Below are 16,962 nucleotides of genomic sequence, written 5' to 3' on the forward strand. Positions count from 1 at the left end.
CATACTTGTAATGCATTAATAGTAATAATAATAGCAAAAATTGGCATGGCATCTACTTTGTGCCAGCCACTAGTTCATGTGTTTTACATGCATTATTTAGTCCAAACAATAACTTACCAAAGAAGTTGCTATTATTTGACCCATTTTACACATAAGGAAACTGAGTCACAGCGGGGTTAAGTGCCAGGCTCAGAATCCCGCATCTAATAAATGGTAGAACTGAGATTTGAACCGAAGCAATGTGATTCCTTGTTCTTCACCACTGAACTCTGCTGCATCTGCTATAAATTAATACTTGTATTTATCTCTTTATTATCTAAGTGTAGTTCTCTTAGCTAAAGTACAGGAAAGCACCAGTGAGAAAATACTTCATCTTAATTTATTATGAAGTTAATCTTAAAGTTTTTTAAAGTGATGATTATTTAGTTCAGATTTATTTTAAAGTGATGATTATTTGGTTCAAGATGAACCAAAAAATAATTACTGTCTGTCCTAAGAAGTATTAGGGAACATTTTCTAGTAATGAAGTATAGTATATGCTTTTATTTTATTTTATTTTTTTCAAAGGCTTAAAATTATTTTAATAAGTTCATGTTGCATTATTCATTTCTCAGAAAAACTTCAAAGGTATTAGGGACAAATCAAACATGGTACACCAATAAAAAATGCACAGCATAACTACCTAAGATAGGCAAAGCTAAGAGCTACCATCTGACATTCAGCATACAGCAACCCTGTTCTCAAGATTGTACTAGGCCTATCAAGAAAGCTGTGAATGGCAACATCACAGACACAAAAGGGCCATTTCTGGGTTGTCCTTACCCAAGAAAAAGATGGAGGCAAGTTTAACACAAGATTTTTTAAAGATACACTAAATGAAAATCTCTAAGAGAAAATGTCTTCCTTGGGACATGAAAGGGTAATATATGGGACATAACAGAACCGTATGTATGTTGTCTGTGACTTCTGTGGACATGTGCCTGAATTCCCACCTGGGAGTGATTGGAACAGTGGGGCCAAGGTCACTGGGGGATGTTTGGTTTTTGTGGTATATGTGGCAGGATCTCTGGGGTGAGACAGTGCACTAAGTCGTGTCCGACTCTTGCAACCCCATGGACTGTAGCCTGCCAGGCTCCTCTGTCTATGGGATTCTCCAGGCAAGAATACTGGAGTGGGTTGCCATTTCCTTCTCCATAGTATATGCTTTTAAATTTGTTCATGCCACAACATTTCAAAATACAAAAATCTGAAAAGTGTTTGGAACCTAAATTAATTTTCTTTATGTGACAGGAAGCCACCCTTGACTTGTGGAGACTAAAATTAATTAGATGACCTAGGTAGTATTTATTTAGTAAGCTCTTGCTCAGACAGTAAAGAGTCTGCCTGCAGCACAGCAGACCCAGGTTTGATCCCTGGGTCAGGAAGATCCCTTGGAGAAGGGAATGGCAACCCACTCCAGTATTCTTGCCTGAAAAAAAATCCCACGGGCAGAGGAGCCTGGCAGGCTATAGTCCATGGGGTTGCAAAGAGTTGGACACAACTGAGCTACTTCACTTTCATTTTCAAGTAATATTTATACAAGAGAAGCTGTTGGTAAGGAAGCCTAGTTTATTATATTGCCATTACTCATTTTTAAAGTAGTTCTACCTTAGATAGCTTGTCAGAATAGTTTGACATCACTTTCCTTGTTTTATTTGAATGAGAACCATTAAGTGTAGAATATGAATAAAGGATGAAGCTGAAGCACAGGCTGTTATGTGGCTCGTGTAAGGACATATCTCTTAATGGAAATAGCCAGTGTTCTTGAATCCAGCCTTAGATTCTTGACATGGGTCTGAGTTTTTCTCAAAACTAACAGCCATTGGCCGATGATAGCTGAATGACAACTTCTGCCTTTGGCTATGTTAGTGTTTTCTTTTTAGTCCTTAGTAATTGTTGGATATTCATAATATGTAAAGATGGTACCTTGAAGACTTCTCAGTTAATGTGAATCTGGTAGGTAATTTAGTATTTGTATAAGATGGGGAAGTTATTTCAGAGATTTTTTTTAAATTGGTAAGCAAATTTAGTTTTTGTTTGTTTTTAGGGAACAGCAGAAACTCATGAGCTGACCGAAGGCAGTACAGCCAATGTTCTACATTCGCGAATCAGTGGAGAAATAATGGAATTAGTTCTGGTGAAATATCAGGGCAAAAACTGGAATGGACATTTCCGTATATGCAGTACACTTCCCGAATTCTTCCTTGTGTGTTTTTCTTCTGACTCCGAAGAAACGTTGACAGTTGACCTGTCAATACATGTCAAGCGAATTGGCAGCCAGATGGAGCTCTCCATTTTCAGTCCCTACTGGCTAATCAACAAGACTTCTCGGGTTCTCCAGTATCGTGCAGAAGATACGCATGTGAAACATCCAGCTGATTTTAGGGATATTGTTTTATTCTCTTTCAAGAAGAAGAACATTTTTAGTAAAAATAAGGTACGTTTTTATCAATAAAACAAATTGTTCAGTGTCACTGGTATGCATTAGATCCAAGACTACTTTTAAGGAATACATGATTAAGTGGGGTATGAAGAACTAACAACAATAGTGTCCCAAGGCTGAGGTGTCTTTTTCTCCAGTGCCCCTAGAATTACTTCTGTTCTTGACATAGTGTCGAGTGGAAAGCTTGACTTTATGTAGGTTACCGGTGATGCAATGGCATTTCAAAAGAGAGAGCAGTTGAATTTGGTTTATTTTAACTGAGCCTCATATGTATGAAGGATTAAGGCGGGCCTTCAAGAGAAAAACAAAGCCTAAGGCCTGATCTGATCCTTTTTGCTCTGGTTGCTTCTTTCCTGTGCAAACTCACATCGTGATATTGCTTTTGTGTAGCTGCACCTGCTTAGAATGTCTTTTGCCCTATGCTTTCCCTGCCTGCTTCTTGTTTTCTCATTATCGCTGTTCATGCTTTGACATGCTGCTCCAGCCTGACATGTGTGAAAGATTTTCTGATCATCTAAAGCAGAGCTAGATATCCCATGCATGTTCTGTTAGAGCAGTGCTTCTCAGTCTCAATCTCAGTGTGTAACAGAGTCACCTAGAGGGCTTTGAAAACAGACTGCTGAGCCAGGCCCCCGTAGTGCAGTTCAGTAGGTCTGAGTAGGGCCTGAGACCATACTTTGAGAACCTCTGTCATAAAGTGTTGATTAATGCTTGATATTATACCTGTTTATGTGTCTGACCTTTGGTTGTACTCAGGTTTTTATCATCTGCTGGGTAGATGGAGGTTAATACAGGAGCAGAATTAGATCTCTTCTGTAAAACTTTACCTTTTCCTATAGCCATAAGTAAGCTTTTTATCCTGTCAGTTTGATAGGATTTTATCCCTCTTATGTGGCTGTTATCACATTGTCTTGCATTATAATTATTAGTGTGTATTTCCTGTTTCTGTTTAGTTGGAAACTTATTGAGGACAGGTATTGTGTCTTCCATTCTGCTTATCAAAACACTTTTCATTGTCTGCTGAATAATAAAAGCATAAATTTCCTGTGTGTGCTAAAAGTTTAAGAATTCATTATCTCTGTATAAAAAACCTAACACTGGAAAATATCACTTTACATTTTAATTCCTTCCTAAGTAACAGAAGGTCTCATTGGTACACATCTTTAAATTCATCATACTCATCACAGAGGTGAATGCAAAGGGAACTTTAGAGCTCTGCTTTTATTGTATTGTCTCCTAGAGTTCCTGTGGTTCTCTTACCCATTTGCAGCATGCCTTTGATAATACTTTTCTTTGTCTCATGTTATTAAATAAATTTCAGGTGGTCTAGCACCTATCCATCAAATAAAATTAGTACAGTGTTTTAGATTTCTTATATAATTGTCTGTGTTCTCTGGTGTAGGTACAGTTAAAAATTTCAACTAGTTCGTGGTCCAATGGTTTTTCATTGGATACAGTGGGAAGTTACGGATGTGTGAAGTGTCCCGCCAACAACATGGAATACCTGGTAGGTTTTGCTTGCTTATTTACCTCTGATTTCATTCACATTTTCTTCACTAAATAAGCTGGAAATCCTCAGGGGTATAGAAATGTGAATTCAGGGTATTACATGGAGGATGTCTACTATTACATTGTGTCTGTCTACTTAATTTCTAGTACAGTTAGTAGCAAAGCAAAGCCTAAATTTGTCAAAGTTTAAGACAGTGATTTGAATACATTTAAGGAAGGAATTTGGTAAATATTCAGAATTACTAGAATCCACATCCATACCACTCCCTGCCAAAAAGTCTTAAATCTTAAATTTCACTGCAACAATTTGAATAATCTGATACTAGTTCACTTGTTTTATTACTTCTTTAAAATTTTTATTTCATTTTATTGATAGCAGAGAGAATAAAGTAGCAAAGGAAACTGTACACTGATTTTAAAACAATTTATTTTGGAATGTGTAAAAGTAAAGGATTTCTAAAAATTAAGTTTGTTATTACAAGTCATCGTTTGTTAAATTACTGATTGATATTTCTTGAATTGGTTTCTGCTGGTCCCAGACTAAGGAACTGAAATTTTTCTTCTTAGTGAGAAGATAGTCATGAAATATGGTTCTTTTTAGTTACTTTATTTTTTTAAGAAATCCTATTTTAAAATACTTGAAGAAGACTGTGAGTGAATAGCTGTGTGTGTTTCAAGGTATGTAAAGTGGTGGGAAATGATAAACTTGTTTGTTTCCTTTCCACAGGTTGGTGTCAGCATCAAAATGAGCACTTTTAATCTTACACGAATAGTTACTTTGACTCCCTTTTATACCATTGAGAACAAGTCATCATTAGAACTAGAAGTTGGTGAAATTGCATCTGATGGCTCACTCCCAACTAGTAAATGGAACTATATTGCTTCTTCAGAGGTAATAATTTTCCTTTGATATAATTGGTTCCTAAAATGTACAAGTAAATATCGACATGTAAATAATTATATATCTCTCTGTCATAATCACTTTGCTACCATATTTGTGTGTTAAACTATGACAGCCAGCTTAGAAAGACTTCCCTTTCATACTATAAGCATATGTTAAAAAGAAGAAAGAATTGTTGATAATATTTATCACTAGTCTAGACTGTTAACACTCATTTTATGGTTCTTCCTATGTGTATAAATGTGGATATGTACTGTAAAATGTACATATAAATAATGTACTATTCTGTCAGTAGTCAAGATAATGTCTTTATATTCAAGAAGCATCCAATCTTGGAAGGCTTAAGACTCTCTTAATACATAGAAGAAGATAATATATGGCAAGCTACTGGAGGCAGGTTACCTGGTCTTGTACTCCCACCTCTTAAAGAATTTTCCACAGTTTGTTGTGATCCGCAGAGACAAAGGCTTTGGCATAGTCAATGAAGCAGAAGTAGATGTTTTTCTGGAACTCTCTTGCTTTTTTGATGATCCAGCGGATGTTGGCAATTTGATCTCTGGTTCCTATGCCTTTTCTAAATCAACCTTGAACGTCTGGAAGTTCATGGTTCATGTACTGTTGAAGCTTGGCTTGGAGAATTTTTAGCATTACTTTGCTAGCGTGTGAGATGAGTGCAATTGTATGGTAGTTTGAACATTCTTTGGCATGGCCTTTCTTTGGGGTTGGAATGAAAACTGACCTATTATAGTCCTGTGGCCCCTGCTGAGTTTTCCAAATTTGCTGGCATATTGAGTGCAGCACTTTCACAGCATCATCTTTTAGGATTTGAAATAGCTCAAGTAGAATTCCATCACCTCCGCTAGCTTTGTTCCTAGTGATGCTTCCTAAGGCCCACTTGACGAAGCAACAGTTAGAACCGGACATGGAACTACAGACTGTTTCCAGATTGGGAGGCTGTATATTGTCACCCTGCTTATTTAACTTATTTGCAGAGTACATCATGAAAAACGCTGGGCTGGAAGAAGCACAAGCTGGAATCAAGATTGCCAGGAAAAATATCAATATCCTCAGATACACAGATGATACCACCCTTATGGCAGAAAGCGAAGAAAAACTAAAGAGCCTCTTGATGAAAGTGAAAGAGGAGAGTGAAAAAGTTGGCTTAAAACTCAGCATTCCAAAAACTAAGATCATGGCATCTGGTCCAATCACTTCATGGCAAATAGATGGGGAAACAATGGAAACAGTGACAAACTTTATTTTTGGGGGGTACAGAGTCACTGCAGATGGTTACTGCAGCCATGAAATTAAGACGCTTGCTCCTTGGAGGAAAAGCTGTGACCAACCTAGACACCATATTAAAAAGCAGAGACATTACTTTGCTAACAAAGGTTGATCTAGTCAAAGCTATGGTTTTCCACTAGTCATGTATGGATGTGAGTTGGACTGTAAAGGAAGCTGAATGCCGAAGAATTGATGCTTTTGAACTGTGGAGTTGGAGAAGACTCTTGAGAGTCCCTTGGACTGCAAGGAAATCCAACCAGTCAGTCCTAAAGGAAATCAGTCCTGAATATTCATTGGAAGGACTGATGCTGAAGCTGAAGCTCCAATACTTTGGCTACCTGATGTGAAGAATTGACTCATTGGAAAAGACCCTGATGCTGGGAACTATTGAAGACAGGAGGTGTAAGGGACGACAGAGGATGAGATGATTGGATAGCATCACCAGCTCAATGGACATGAGTTGAGCAAGCTGCAGGAGTTGGTGATGGACAGGGAAGCCTGGTGTTCTGCAGTCCATGGAGTCTACAAAGAGTCTAACACAATTGAACGACTGAACTGAACTGACTGATAGGTGGTTATAGGATCTCTGAATAGATGAACTGGAAGTTTCCTTGGAAAAAATCCCCCAAATTCGACCACCTTACTTTACAGAGAAGGAAATTGAATCTGTTTTTTTTTTTTAGGTCAGTAAGGTTATTGGAGATTGAGATCATTGTGGCCTAGATCAAAAGAAAATGTTTCATAGAAGGGCTGGTATTTGAACAAAACTTTGCAGACTCAACAAGAGGTGAAGTGAAGAGAATAAGGAAAGTGGGGGAGGGGGCAGGTGCACCAGCAAGCATTACTGCTTGAATTTGCCTGAGTTTTCAACCAAACCAGCTGACTTAAGGATAGGACTGTTTTTCTGTACATCTAAAAAGAATTCTAAAATTATCTTTAAAATTGCTTGGCAAAAAGTTTAAGAGGAGGGACTCCACTTACAATACAAAGTTAGACCTCTAAGAGGCATGGGCTTTCCAAGGCACTTAGAATGATCTCCATAGACTTGGCAGCAAATACGTGTTCCTTATCTTTTTATCTTTGATGTGAGTTTGATAGTAGTAGTATTCTTTTCCGAAATAGCTTTTACCCAGTATTCTGTCATGGGTGAGGAACTTTTGTTTTATGAACTAAAATCTCAGTTTTACAGATAGGAAACTGAGGCTCAAAAAGGTCAAGATTAAGATCAAACAGCTATAGGGGGATAGTGTCAGGAGTGCCAGCAAGGTCCTCTGCCTTCAGTTGCCTTGTGGTTTATCTAGGACAAGATACTCTGAAAGAATTCATAGTACAATTCATAAAAGCAAATATTAAGATTATAATTTTTAAATATTTAAGATATTTGAGATGTTCTTAATAGCACTTCAGTTCCTCATACTGTAATTATTCTGTAAGTATGAAAAGACTAATACATCTATTCTTCTGATGGAGTTTCTTAGGCTTCATAAATAATCATTATATTGTCAATAATCTCAATATGAAATGTAAAGGAGCTATTTTAAGAAACAGTGATAATTGAGTTATGATCTGAATTAGAATTTAAAACTTTATTAGCCACTGTTTTACTTACCATAGTATTAAGACTGATATTTGACTTCCATATTTTCAGAACCTTCCATTTTGGCCTGAGAAATTTTCAGGCAAACTTTGTGTGAGAGTGGTGAGCTGTGAGGGATCATCCAGGCCATTCTTTTATAACCAACAGGATAATGGCACTTTATTGAGCTTGGAAGATCTGGTATGTTTTCCTGTTTTTAAAATAAAATATTTTTGATTTTTAAAGTTTGCTTTACAATATTTTATTAAGACGTGCTGTAAAATATCCTGATAATTAATTGAAGGTATGCTAACTCTAACAATATATAATGCTGTACATATGTTTGTAAGAGATCAGAGCCAATGTGATTTTCTGTAGGAATTTAAGAAAACAGACTTTTTAATATCTATATGAATGATTGAAATTCTAAATGTAATGTGCAGTTTAAACCAATGCTTCAGACATACTCCTTTTTTCTGCAATAGAATGGGGGTATCTTGGTGGATGTAGATACTGCTCCACATTCAACTGTCATCAGCTTTTCTGACTACCATGAGGGATGTGCACCTGCCCTAATAATAAACCACACACCATGGAACATCCTCACATATAAACAGAGGTATGAAATAAAAAGGGTTCTTAGAAAATATGATTTGTTTTCGATGGTTTAGTTGCTAAGTTGTGTTCAACTCTTGGAACCCCATGGACTGTAGCCTGCCAGCTCCTCTGTCCTTGGGATTTCTGAGACAAGAATACTTGAGTGGGTAGCCATTTCTTTCTGTAGGGGATCTTCCTGACTCAGCGATCAAACCTGGGTCTTGTGTGTCTCCTGCATTGGCAGGCAGATTCTTTACCAGCTGAGCCACCAGGGAAGCCCACTGGTCCACAGTTCCTTCTAGGAAATACTTGGATCTAAATGTGTTTCACCTTCCATGTGTTTTCAGATTTTAGAAAGGTAATAGGGATGCGTATTGCTAATAGCCCTAGCAAGTTCTGAAGCAGTATTCTGTAACCAACACATTAGTATTCCTGCAGCAAAACATGTAAACATTTATAATAAGTGAGATAAATGAAAGTATTAATAGTTTCCCATCAGTTCAGATAAGGTTTTGCTGCCACATGAGTTTGGACACCAAACTTAAGAGAAGAATATTTGGAATTTTGAAGCTTTTTACATTTCAGAATTGGATACAAGGAACTGTGAACTTGTTTAAGCAGTACCGTTCTTTTTTGGTCTCGTGATGCTCAGTGAACTTCTCTCTATAAATTGTATTTTTTTGGTTGGATAGTAGAATATTAAACAGGAGGGTAGAGGGCTGACGACAGATTTAAGTGGAAGATTAAATAGTGATATTGAATGTATTGTAGTACAGACTGACAGGAATTTTGTTGTCCTTGTGTGTGCTGTTGTTTAGCTTGGGTGATGCCATTAAACAGGGGGCTTTAGATTCTTAAAATATGTAATAATATATTTGCAAAGAATTATTATTATAAATCTTCAGGGCATTATTTTTATGTATGTATATATAATATAAAATAATAATACCCATTATATATATGTATACACACACACATGCATATAAATATATAAAAAATAATGCCTTGCTGGGACTTCCCTGGTCATCCAGAGGTTAAGAGTCTGCCTGCCTATGCAGGAGACATGGGTTCGATCCCTGGTCTGGAAAGATCCCTCATGCCTCAGAGCAACAGAGCCCATGTTCCGCAACTGGTGAGACCACGGGCCACCACTACTGAAGCCCAAGCGCTCTAGAGCCTGAACTCCACAACAAGAGAAGCCACCACAATAAGGCCGCATGCTACAGTAGAGTATCCGCTGCTGCTGTTGCTGCTGCTAAGTCGCTTCAGTCGTGTCTGACTCTGTGCGACCCCATAGATGGCAGCCCACCAGGCTCCCCCGTCCCTGGGATTCTCCAGGCAAGAACACTGGAGCGGGTTGCCATTTCCTTCTCCAATGCATGAAAGTGAAAATTGAAAGTGAAGTCACTCAGTCGTGTCCAACTCTTCGCGACCCCATGGACTGCAGCCCACCAGGCCCCTCCGTCCACGGGATCCTCCAGGCAAGAGCACTGGAGTGGGGTGCCATGGCCTTCTCCTGAGTATCCGCTACTCACTGCAACTGGAGAAAGCCCTCAGACAGCAGTGAAGACCCAGCACGGCCAAAGATAGATAAATAAATTTTTAAAAATTAATGCTTTCCGGATCTAACGTATTCTTAACTCTCATGGCTTGAATCTGCTGAGAGATTTGAAAGTATAGATTAAACCCTAAATGGGTTACTTTTTGTTTTATTTTAGTTCTCTGCAAAGTTTCTTGTATTATCTAGACCAGTACTCCTTAAACTTAAATATCAGTATTAAGAACACCTAGAAATCCTGTAAAAATGCAGGTTCTGAGTTAGTTGGTTTTAGGTGGGCCCCAGAATATTGCACTTTCCAGCAAGGCTCGAGGTGATGCTAGTGCTGCTGGCCCAGAGACCACACTTGGAGTAGCAGTGGAACAGACCTGTTGTTTTCTCTTCTGAGACTCTTACTTCTTATGCATTGCTTTTGATTAAAATCTCAAATTTGAGTACCAAGTACAGTTCTCTGCTCCTAAAACGTTTACTATTCACAACCTTTTCTGTAGATGAATTCTGAGGTACCAGTCTGTTTCCCTTCATGAATTTTGTTAGTGCCATCTTACCTGGATCAGTTCAGAATATACTGCAGCTTCAGAAAGAGCAATATTCTTTTCCCTCAAGCCTCAAAATCATTAGTTATTTGGACATTTTAGGGTACTCATTTTTAGGCACAGTTGTGTTTTATTAACAAAGGCAGTTTTATACCATGTTTGTGCCAGTCCCCTCCTCGATAAACCACAGGTCTACGTTTCTCAAGGCCAGGGTGTTTTAACCTTCCCTCTGTCGCTTGTGTTTCAGCGGGTCAAAGGAAGAAATGGTATTGCTGCCAAGACAAGTTCGACTCTTTGCCTGGGAAGATCCCACTGGTACCAGAAAGCTTAAATGGAGTTATGCAGAAAATGTTGGGGAACATGATCTGTTAAAGGTATCATCTGATGTGAATGGGTATCATATGAAGTGTGCTGTGCTTAGTCGCTCAGTCGTGTTCGACTCTTTGCGACCCTATTGACTGTAACCTGCCAGGCTCCTCTGTCCATGGGGATTCTCCAGGGAAGAAGACTGGAGTGGGTTGTCATGCCTTCCTCCAGGGGATCTTCCCAACCCAGGGATCGAACCCAGGCCTCCTGCAGTGTAGCAGATTCTTTATCGTTTGAGCCACCAGGAAAGTGCCTGATAACAAAGGAAGTAGACAAGTTAGCTTCACACTGTCAGCTTTTTCTTTATTGAACTAAAAATGAATTGCAAGTATTTTCAAAATAAGTTGCTTTGGGGCTTTAGTTGGTAAATAGTTCACACCAATATTTTGTCCTAGATCAGTCAAAATACTTTATTTGCATCTGTTTCAGCTTGCCTAAGACCAGTACTTTTTTATTTACTTTTTTTTATAAGGAAGGAGTTTTGAGGCTAAGTAAAAAACAGGTTTATTTTGTATACCACTGTTAGCTGTAAGATTTTTTAAGGCAAGTTTTCCCTATCAAAGCCATATGGTTTTTTAATTAAAGGAGTATGACAGTAGTAAATTATCCATATAAGAAATATAATGAATTACTTATGGAAATACTATTTAGGTAGCTAAATTAATTAAACATGTTATTTCCTAGACACTTAGACTTTGAGAAGGGCTTAAGAATTCATCTGCCAGGAACTTCCCTGGTGGTCTAGTGGCTAAGACTCCATGGTCTCAATGCAGGGTGCTCGGGTTTGATCCCTGGTCAGAGAACTAGATCCCACATGCTACAGTAAGAGTTCACATGCCTTAACTAAAGATCTCGCATGCCACAACAAAGATTGAGATCTCACATGCCACAACTAAGAACCAGTGGAGCCAAATAAATAAATACTTATAAAAGTAAAAGAATTCATTTGCCACCCTCCCTCCAATATAGACACTGGTCCTCCGCGAGTGGTACCTAGTTTCTGTAGGATTATATTCTATGCTGAAAAGTTCTTACAGTGTCATATTCCACTGTCTGATAATGCCAGTTGTCATAAAAGCTTTCTTGGTTATTTAAAATAGTAATTGGCCAAGAGCGACTGAATTATCCTCTCCTATATTCTCTCTGAAATACCCATAAAAGAGAGAGACTTTTGAAAAATCAGACTGATGGTTATGAGATTCTTGGAGTGATTTTTGCCATGAAAATTTGATGGAGCTCTGTTGCCTGCTTTACTTTTTACAACAGAGAAACCCTCAAGTGGTAAGTGGTAGAGAGGAGCTTAAGTTCCCTGTTACAATGAGGTCTCTGGCTCAGAGACATGCTAGCTTGACCAGGGATCCCTGTACTATGCTGGTGTTATTTTCTTTCTCCTCACATTTCATGCTCCTCGGCAACCACAACTCCCATAAGGCAGTACACAGATACTGGAGAAAGAACGGTATCGCCATCCTGAAAGACTATGTCAAGGTCTATAAATTCAGGCAAAATCATAAAGAATCCTGGCAGTAGTGTATTCACAGGCTTGTGGTTTTAAATGTTTCTGTTCTATTCGGTGTTAGAAAACCAGACAGTAAGAAATAGATTATTGTGCCTTAGTCAACTGGTGATCTGCCAGGTTATGAAAATTAAGCTAGAAACAAGACAGTTAGCCATTTCCTGGCTGATCTGAGAAGGGAATTCTTCTGAGGCTCAGGTGTACATGAAAAGGGAATTCAAAGAAAATCCACACAGTACTGTAAAGCACTTTCCTCATTCAATTCAGTTCAGTTCAGTCGCTCAGTCGTGTCCAGCTCTTTGCGACCCCATGAATCGCAGCACACCAGGCCGCCCTGTCCATCACCAACTCCCGGAGTTTTCTCAAACTCATGTCCATTGAGTTGGTGATGCCATCCAGCCATCTCATTCTCTGTCATCCCCTTCTCCTCCTGCCCCCAATCCCTCCCAGCATCAGGGTCTTTTCCAGTGAGTCAGCTTTTTGCATGAGGTGGCCAGAGGATTGGAGTTTCACCTTCAGCATCAGTCCTTCCAATGAACACCCAGGACTGGTCTCCTTTAGGATGGACTCCTTGCAGTCCAAGGGACTCTCAAGAGTCTTCTCCAACACCACAGTTCAAAAGCATCAATTTTTCGGTGCTCAGCTTTCTTCACAGTCCAACTCTCACATCCATACATGACCATGGGAAAAACCGTAGCCTTGACTAGACAGACCTTTGTTGGCAAAGTAATGTCTCTGCTTTTTAATATGCTGTCTAGGTTGGTCATAACTTTCCTTTCAAGGAGTAAGCGTCTTTTAATTTCATGGCTGCAACCACCATCTGGAGTGATTTTGGAGCTCAAAAAAATAGTCTGTCACTGTTTCCAGTGTTTCCCCATCTATTTCCCATGAAGTGATGGCACCAGATGCCATGATCTTAGTTTTCTGAATGTTGAGCTTTAAGCCAGCTTTTTCACTCTCCACTTTCACTTTCAACAAGAGGCTTTTTAGTTCCTCTTCACTTTCTGCCATAAGGGTGGTGTCATCTGCATATCTGAGGTTATTGATATTTCTCCTGGCAATCTTGATTCCAGCTTGTGCTTCCTGCAGCCCAGTGTTTCTCATGATGTACTCTGCATATAAGTTAAATAAGCAGGGTGACAATATACAGCCTCCTTTTCCTATTTGGAACCAGTCTGTTGTTCCATGTCCAGTTCTAGCTGTTGCTTCCTGACCTGCATATAGGTTTCTTAAGAGGCAGGTCAGGTGGTCTGGTATTCCCATCTCTTTCAGAATTTTCCACAGTTTTGTGATCCACATAGTCAAAGGCTTTGGCATAGTCAATAAAGCAGAAATAGATGTTTTTCTGGAACTCTTGCTTTTTCAGTGATCCAGCGGATGTTTAAGTGTGAATAAACAGGAAAAAAACAAACAAACATGGGGTTTACGAAAAAATAGTTCAGGAGAAAACTGTAGCCTGATCCTAAAGATTCAGAAGCTGATCACACTTCTGAAAATTTTTTTTTACCACAGAAGGACCAGAGAAAATTTTCAGCATGTTTGCCTGAGATTCCCAAAGTTATAAACATATGACAACTGTGATAGGAGAAAGTTGGTGAAACAAAAGACAAAGACAACAAAATAAAATGAAAGGGAGAGCAAGGAAATAGTATGTTATGAACAGAATATATTAACAGCATTTAATCCTAAATTTTAATTACAGAAATATAGATCAAAGATGACTTTTTTTAAAAAGGATACCAATTAATAGAAGCAAAGTGAGTAATAAAAGAATTCTAAAACAATTGAGAAAATGAAAATAAAGAAAAATTTGCTCTTACAGTAAAAGAAGGAAGCCTAAGGAAGTATATAGTAAGTGGCAAATGTCAGTACATTTTGTTGAATATATCATATGTTAATGCTTATTATATAGTATCATAAATTCTTATGTTTATAACTTAGAACTGCTGGTTAGAATTCAAAACCAGATCTTCTTGACTTCATAGTCCCTGGACTTTTCCCACTAAACCATGCTTCCCATCAAGTATGTCAGTAAATGAAAATGGTTTAAATTCTCCTATTAAAAGATCACATTCAGATTAAGTTAAAAAGTAGTTTCTAACAGATGCTATTTACATGAGATCTGCTTTAACTGCACAGAAAGTTAAAAGCATGAAGAAATGATAAAGATTTAACAAGTAAACAAAAGTAAAAAAACAATTTATGATTCAAAGCAAAAATCATTAAATAGAATATGATAATGTGACAAAGAAGTCATGATAGCCATAAACCTTCATGCAGTGAATAATATTGCATCAAAATGTGTAACTGAAAATGTTGGAAGTCAACTGAAACATTGTTGCCTGGGGATATTTTAAAATATACCTTATTTAATTTTTAACAGATCCAATAGATTGAAAACGAATGGAGAGCATTTGAATAATAACTAAGATTGAACCAGGAAGCATATCAAATTTTGTAGTTTACAAGGAGAAAATTCACCTTCTTTAGTAGGTATCTCTGAAACATTTATAAAATTTAATCATGTTAGAGTAAAAAATTGGGCCATCTACTTTGATATATGTTAAAAGCTGTAGATCAGTTTCAGAGAACAGCAAATACCAACCATTTCTGTGCTTTTGGTGACATCCTTTGTTTTTGGCTTTTGTGTCCCAAGAAAGCATGAAATGAAAATCACATATTAGGTTCTTATACTTCGTGTTGAAATGAACTGTTGTTTTATTTGTTAAGTCCAGAATGAAAAAAATCATTATTTAAATCTCTGAAGACATGCACCAAATCAAGCCTAATATTTTTAAATGCTATAAAAGACTGTCAGCCAAGAAGGCTCTTCTTAGTGAAAGTTAATACAAACTGATCACCATAGTTTGACTGTTTAACAGTGTGATTTATATAAATACTTGCAGCATTATAAAGTATTAAAACCTAATTTTATCTGATATTACATTTCCAGTAAAGTTTTAAACCATTCTGTTCTCTATCTGGGAGACAAGTAAGCATCTTATGCCATTGGTGCCTTTGAAGGAGATTCTTATTCCTCCTGAGTACCCTTTGAGCCTAACTAGGTAACTTAAACTAAGGTTTTAAAAAAATAAGCACTATTGATCTGTTACAGTTTGAAAAAATTGGTGAGGATGTTTCAAAACACATAACTTTAATTAATTTATATTATTTTGATGGTTTTCTGATTTATAGTCATGCTTTCCTAGCTACTGCAGTTCAACTTTATGTAATAAAAGCTTACTGTTTGTGGTTTTAATATGAAATCTTTCTTTCCCACAGGATGAATGTGGACAGTTTGCCTATGATGCAAACATCCAGATACACTGGGTATCATTTCTCGATGGGCGCCAGAGAGTCTTGCTTTTCACTGATGATGTTGCCTTGGTTTCCAAAGCTCTGCAGGCAGAAGAAATGGAGCAGGCCAATCACGAAATAACTTTTTCTCTCCATAGTCTTGGGCTTTCACTGGTCAACAATGAAACCAAGCAGGAAGTTTCATATATTGGGATAACCAGGTATGGGAGAAGAAAGATAAGGTATCAGAAATCTTTAAAAGGCATTAAGTTCATAATATCAAGTTTGATGAGAGTAGACAAATACCTATTTTGAATTTGATGTACTTGTACATACCTTTCAGCAAAGCTTACTGAACAGCTGCTTTCACTGCTAGTTGAAAAGCCCCTAAGATAAAATCATGTCTTGGCCCTTACGACAACATTCATTAGTTGGTGGGAGAAGAGGTTTTTTCTTCCCTTGTTGTTTGTATGTATTTTTTAAATGAATTACAAAAACACTAAAAAAAAAGCTACAAAGAAGTATGAACATGTTCTGTGGTGCTGTAGAGGCTGGAGACACTGGTGTGGGTTGGGGAAGCCAAGAACACTGAATCACATAAACTGGAAAAAAGTTTCACGGAGGCAGTAGTTTAACCTGCGTACATGATCTTATTGGATGGTTGTTTAGAACATTTTAATAATGATGGAACCAGTTCTTTTCTCTGATTCTGCTTATACTTATATAAGGAAAATATTTGAATTTATCTATTTTGGTTTTCAATCACACTGACTGTGGTAAAAGACTCATTCTTCTTTGGAGGCTATTGAGGGAAATAATTATCAGGTATAACCAGTATAGGGTCTACGGATAATAATGTGTTTGATGAAGTTCAAAAATGCTCTTTGTGCAGCACCTGGCAGTTTAATTTTGTGAGAAGCGGCTCACCATTTGGTAACCATGCCATGAATGAATGAGAGATTCCTGGTGTTCCACATCCTTGCCAGCATTTAGTATTGTCAGATCACCTATTGTCAGATCATCTATTAGATTTGTAGTGATCTCTGTTTGTTTTAATTTGCAGTTACCTAATTACATATGATGGTGAACATCTTTTCATATGCTTTTTTGTCATTGAACCTCATTTGATGAAGTTTTGATCTTTTGCCCAATTTAATATTTTTTTGCTATTGTTGTGTTTTAAGAGTTCTTTGCATGCTTTGGGTACAGTAAGTCCCCTGCATACAAACAAGTTCTGTTCCAAGAGCATGTTCATAAATCCAATTTGTTCTTAAGTCCAACAAAGTTAGCTTAGGTACCCAACTAACACAGTTAGCTATATAGTACTGTACTGCTGCTAA

At 37.6% G+C, this 16,962-nt stretch overlaps 1 protein-coding gene across 2 annotated transcripts in view; it reads left to right on the top strand.

Moving 5' to 3' along the window:
- VPS13C (vacuolar protein sorting 13 homolog C) overlaps positions 1–16,962 on the top strand; it is a 181,339-nt gene that overhangs the window by 134,107 nt on the left and 30,270 nt on the right. For both annotated transcript variants that reach the window (XM_003586568.6, XM_002690847.6), the window contains exons 59-65: positions 2,087–2,476; positions 3,885–3,989; positions 4,719–4,883; positions 7,825–7,953; positions 8,238–8,371; positions 10,691–10,817; positions 15,608–15,843. In XM_003586568.6, the coding sequence (XP_003586616.2) occupies positions 2,087–2,476; positions 3,885–3,989; positions 4,719–4,883; positions 7,825–7,953; positions 8,238–8,371; positions 10,691–10,817; positions 15,608–15,843 (1,286 nt within the window). The remainder of the gene's footprint in view (positions 1–2,086; positions 2,477–3,884; positions 3,990–4,718; positions 4,884–7,824; positions 7,954–8,237; positions 8,372–10,690; positions 10,818–15,607; positions 15,844–16,962) is intronic.

Source organism: Bos taurus, chromosome 10 (genome assembly GCF_002263795.3).
Source record: "Bos taurus isolate L1 Dominette 01449 registration number 42190680 breed Hereford chromosome 10, ARS-UCD2.0, whole genome shotgun sequence".
In the NCBI taxonomy this organism is placed as follows: domain Eukaryota; kingdom Metazoa; phylum Chordata; class Mammalia; order Artiodactyla; family Bovidae; genus Bos; species Bos taurus.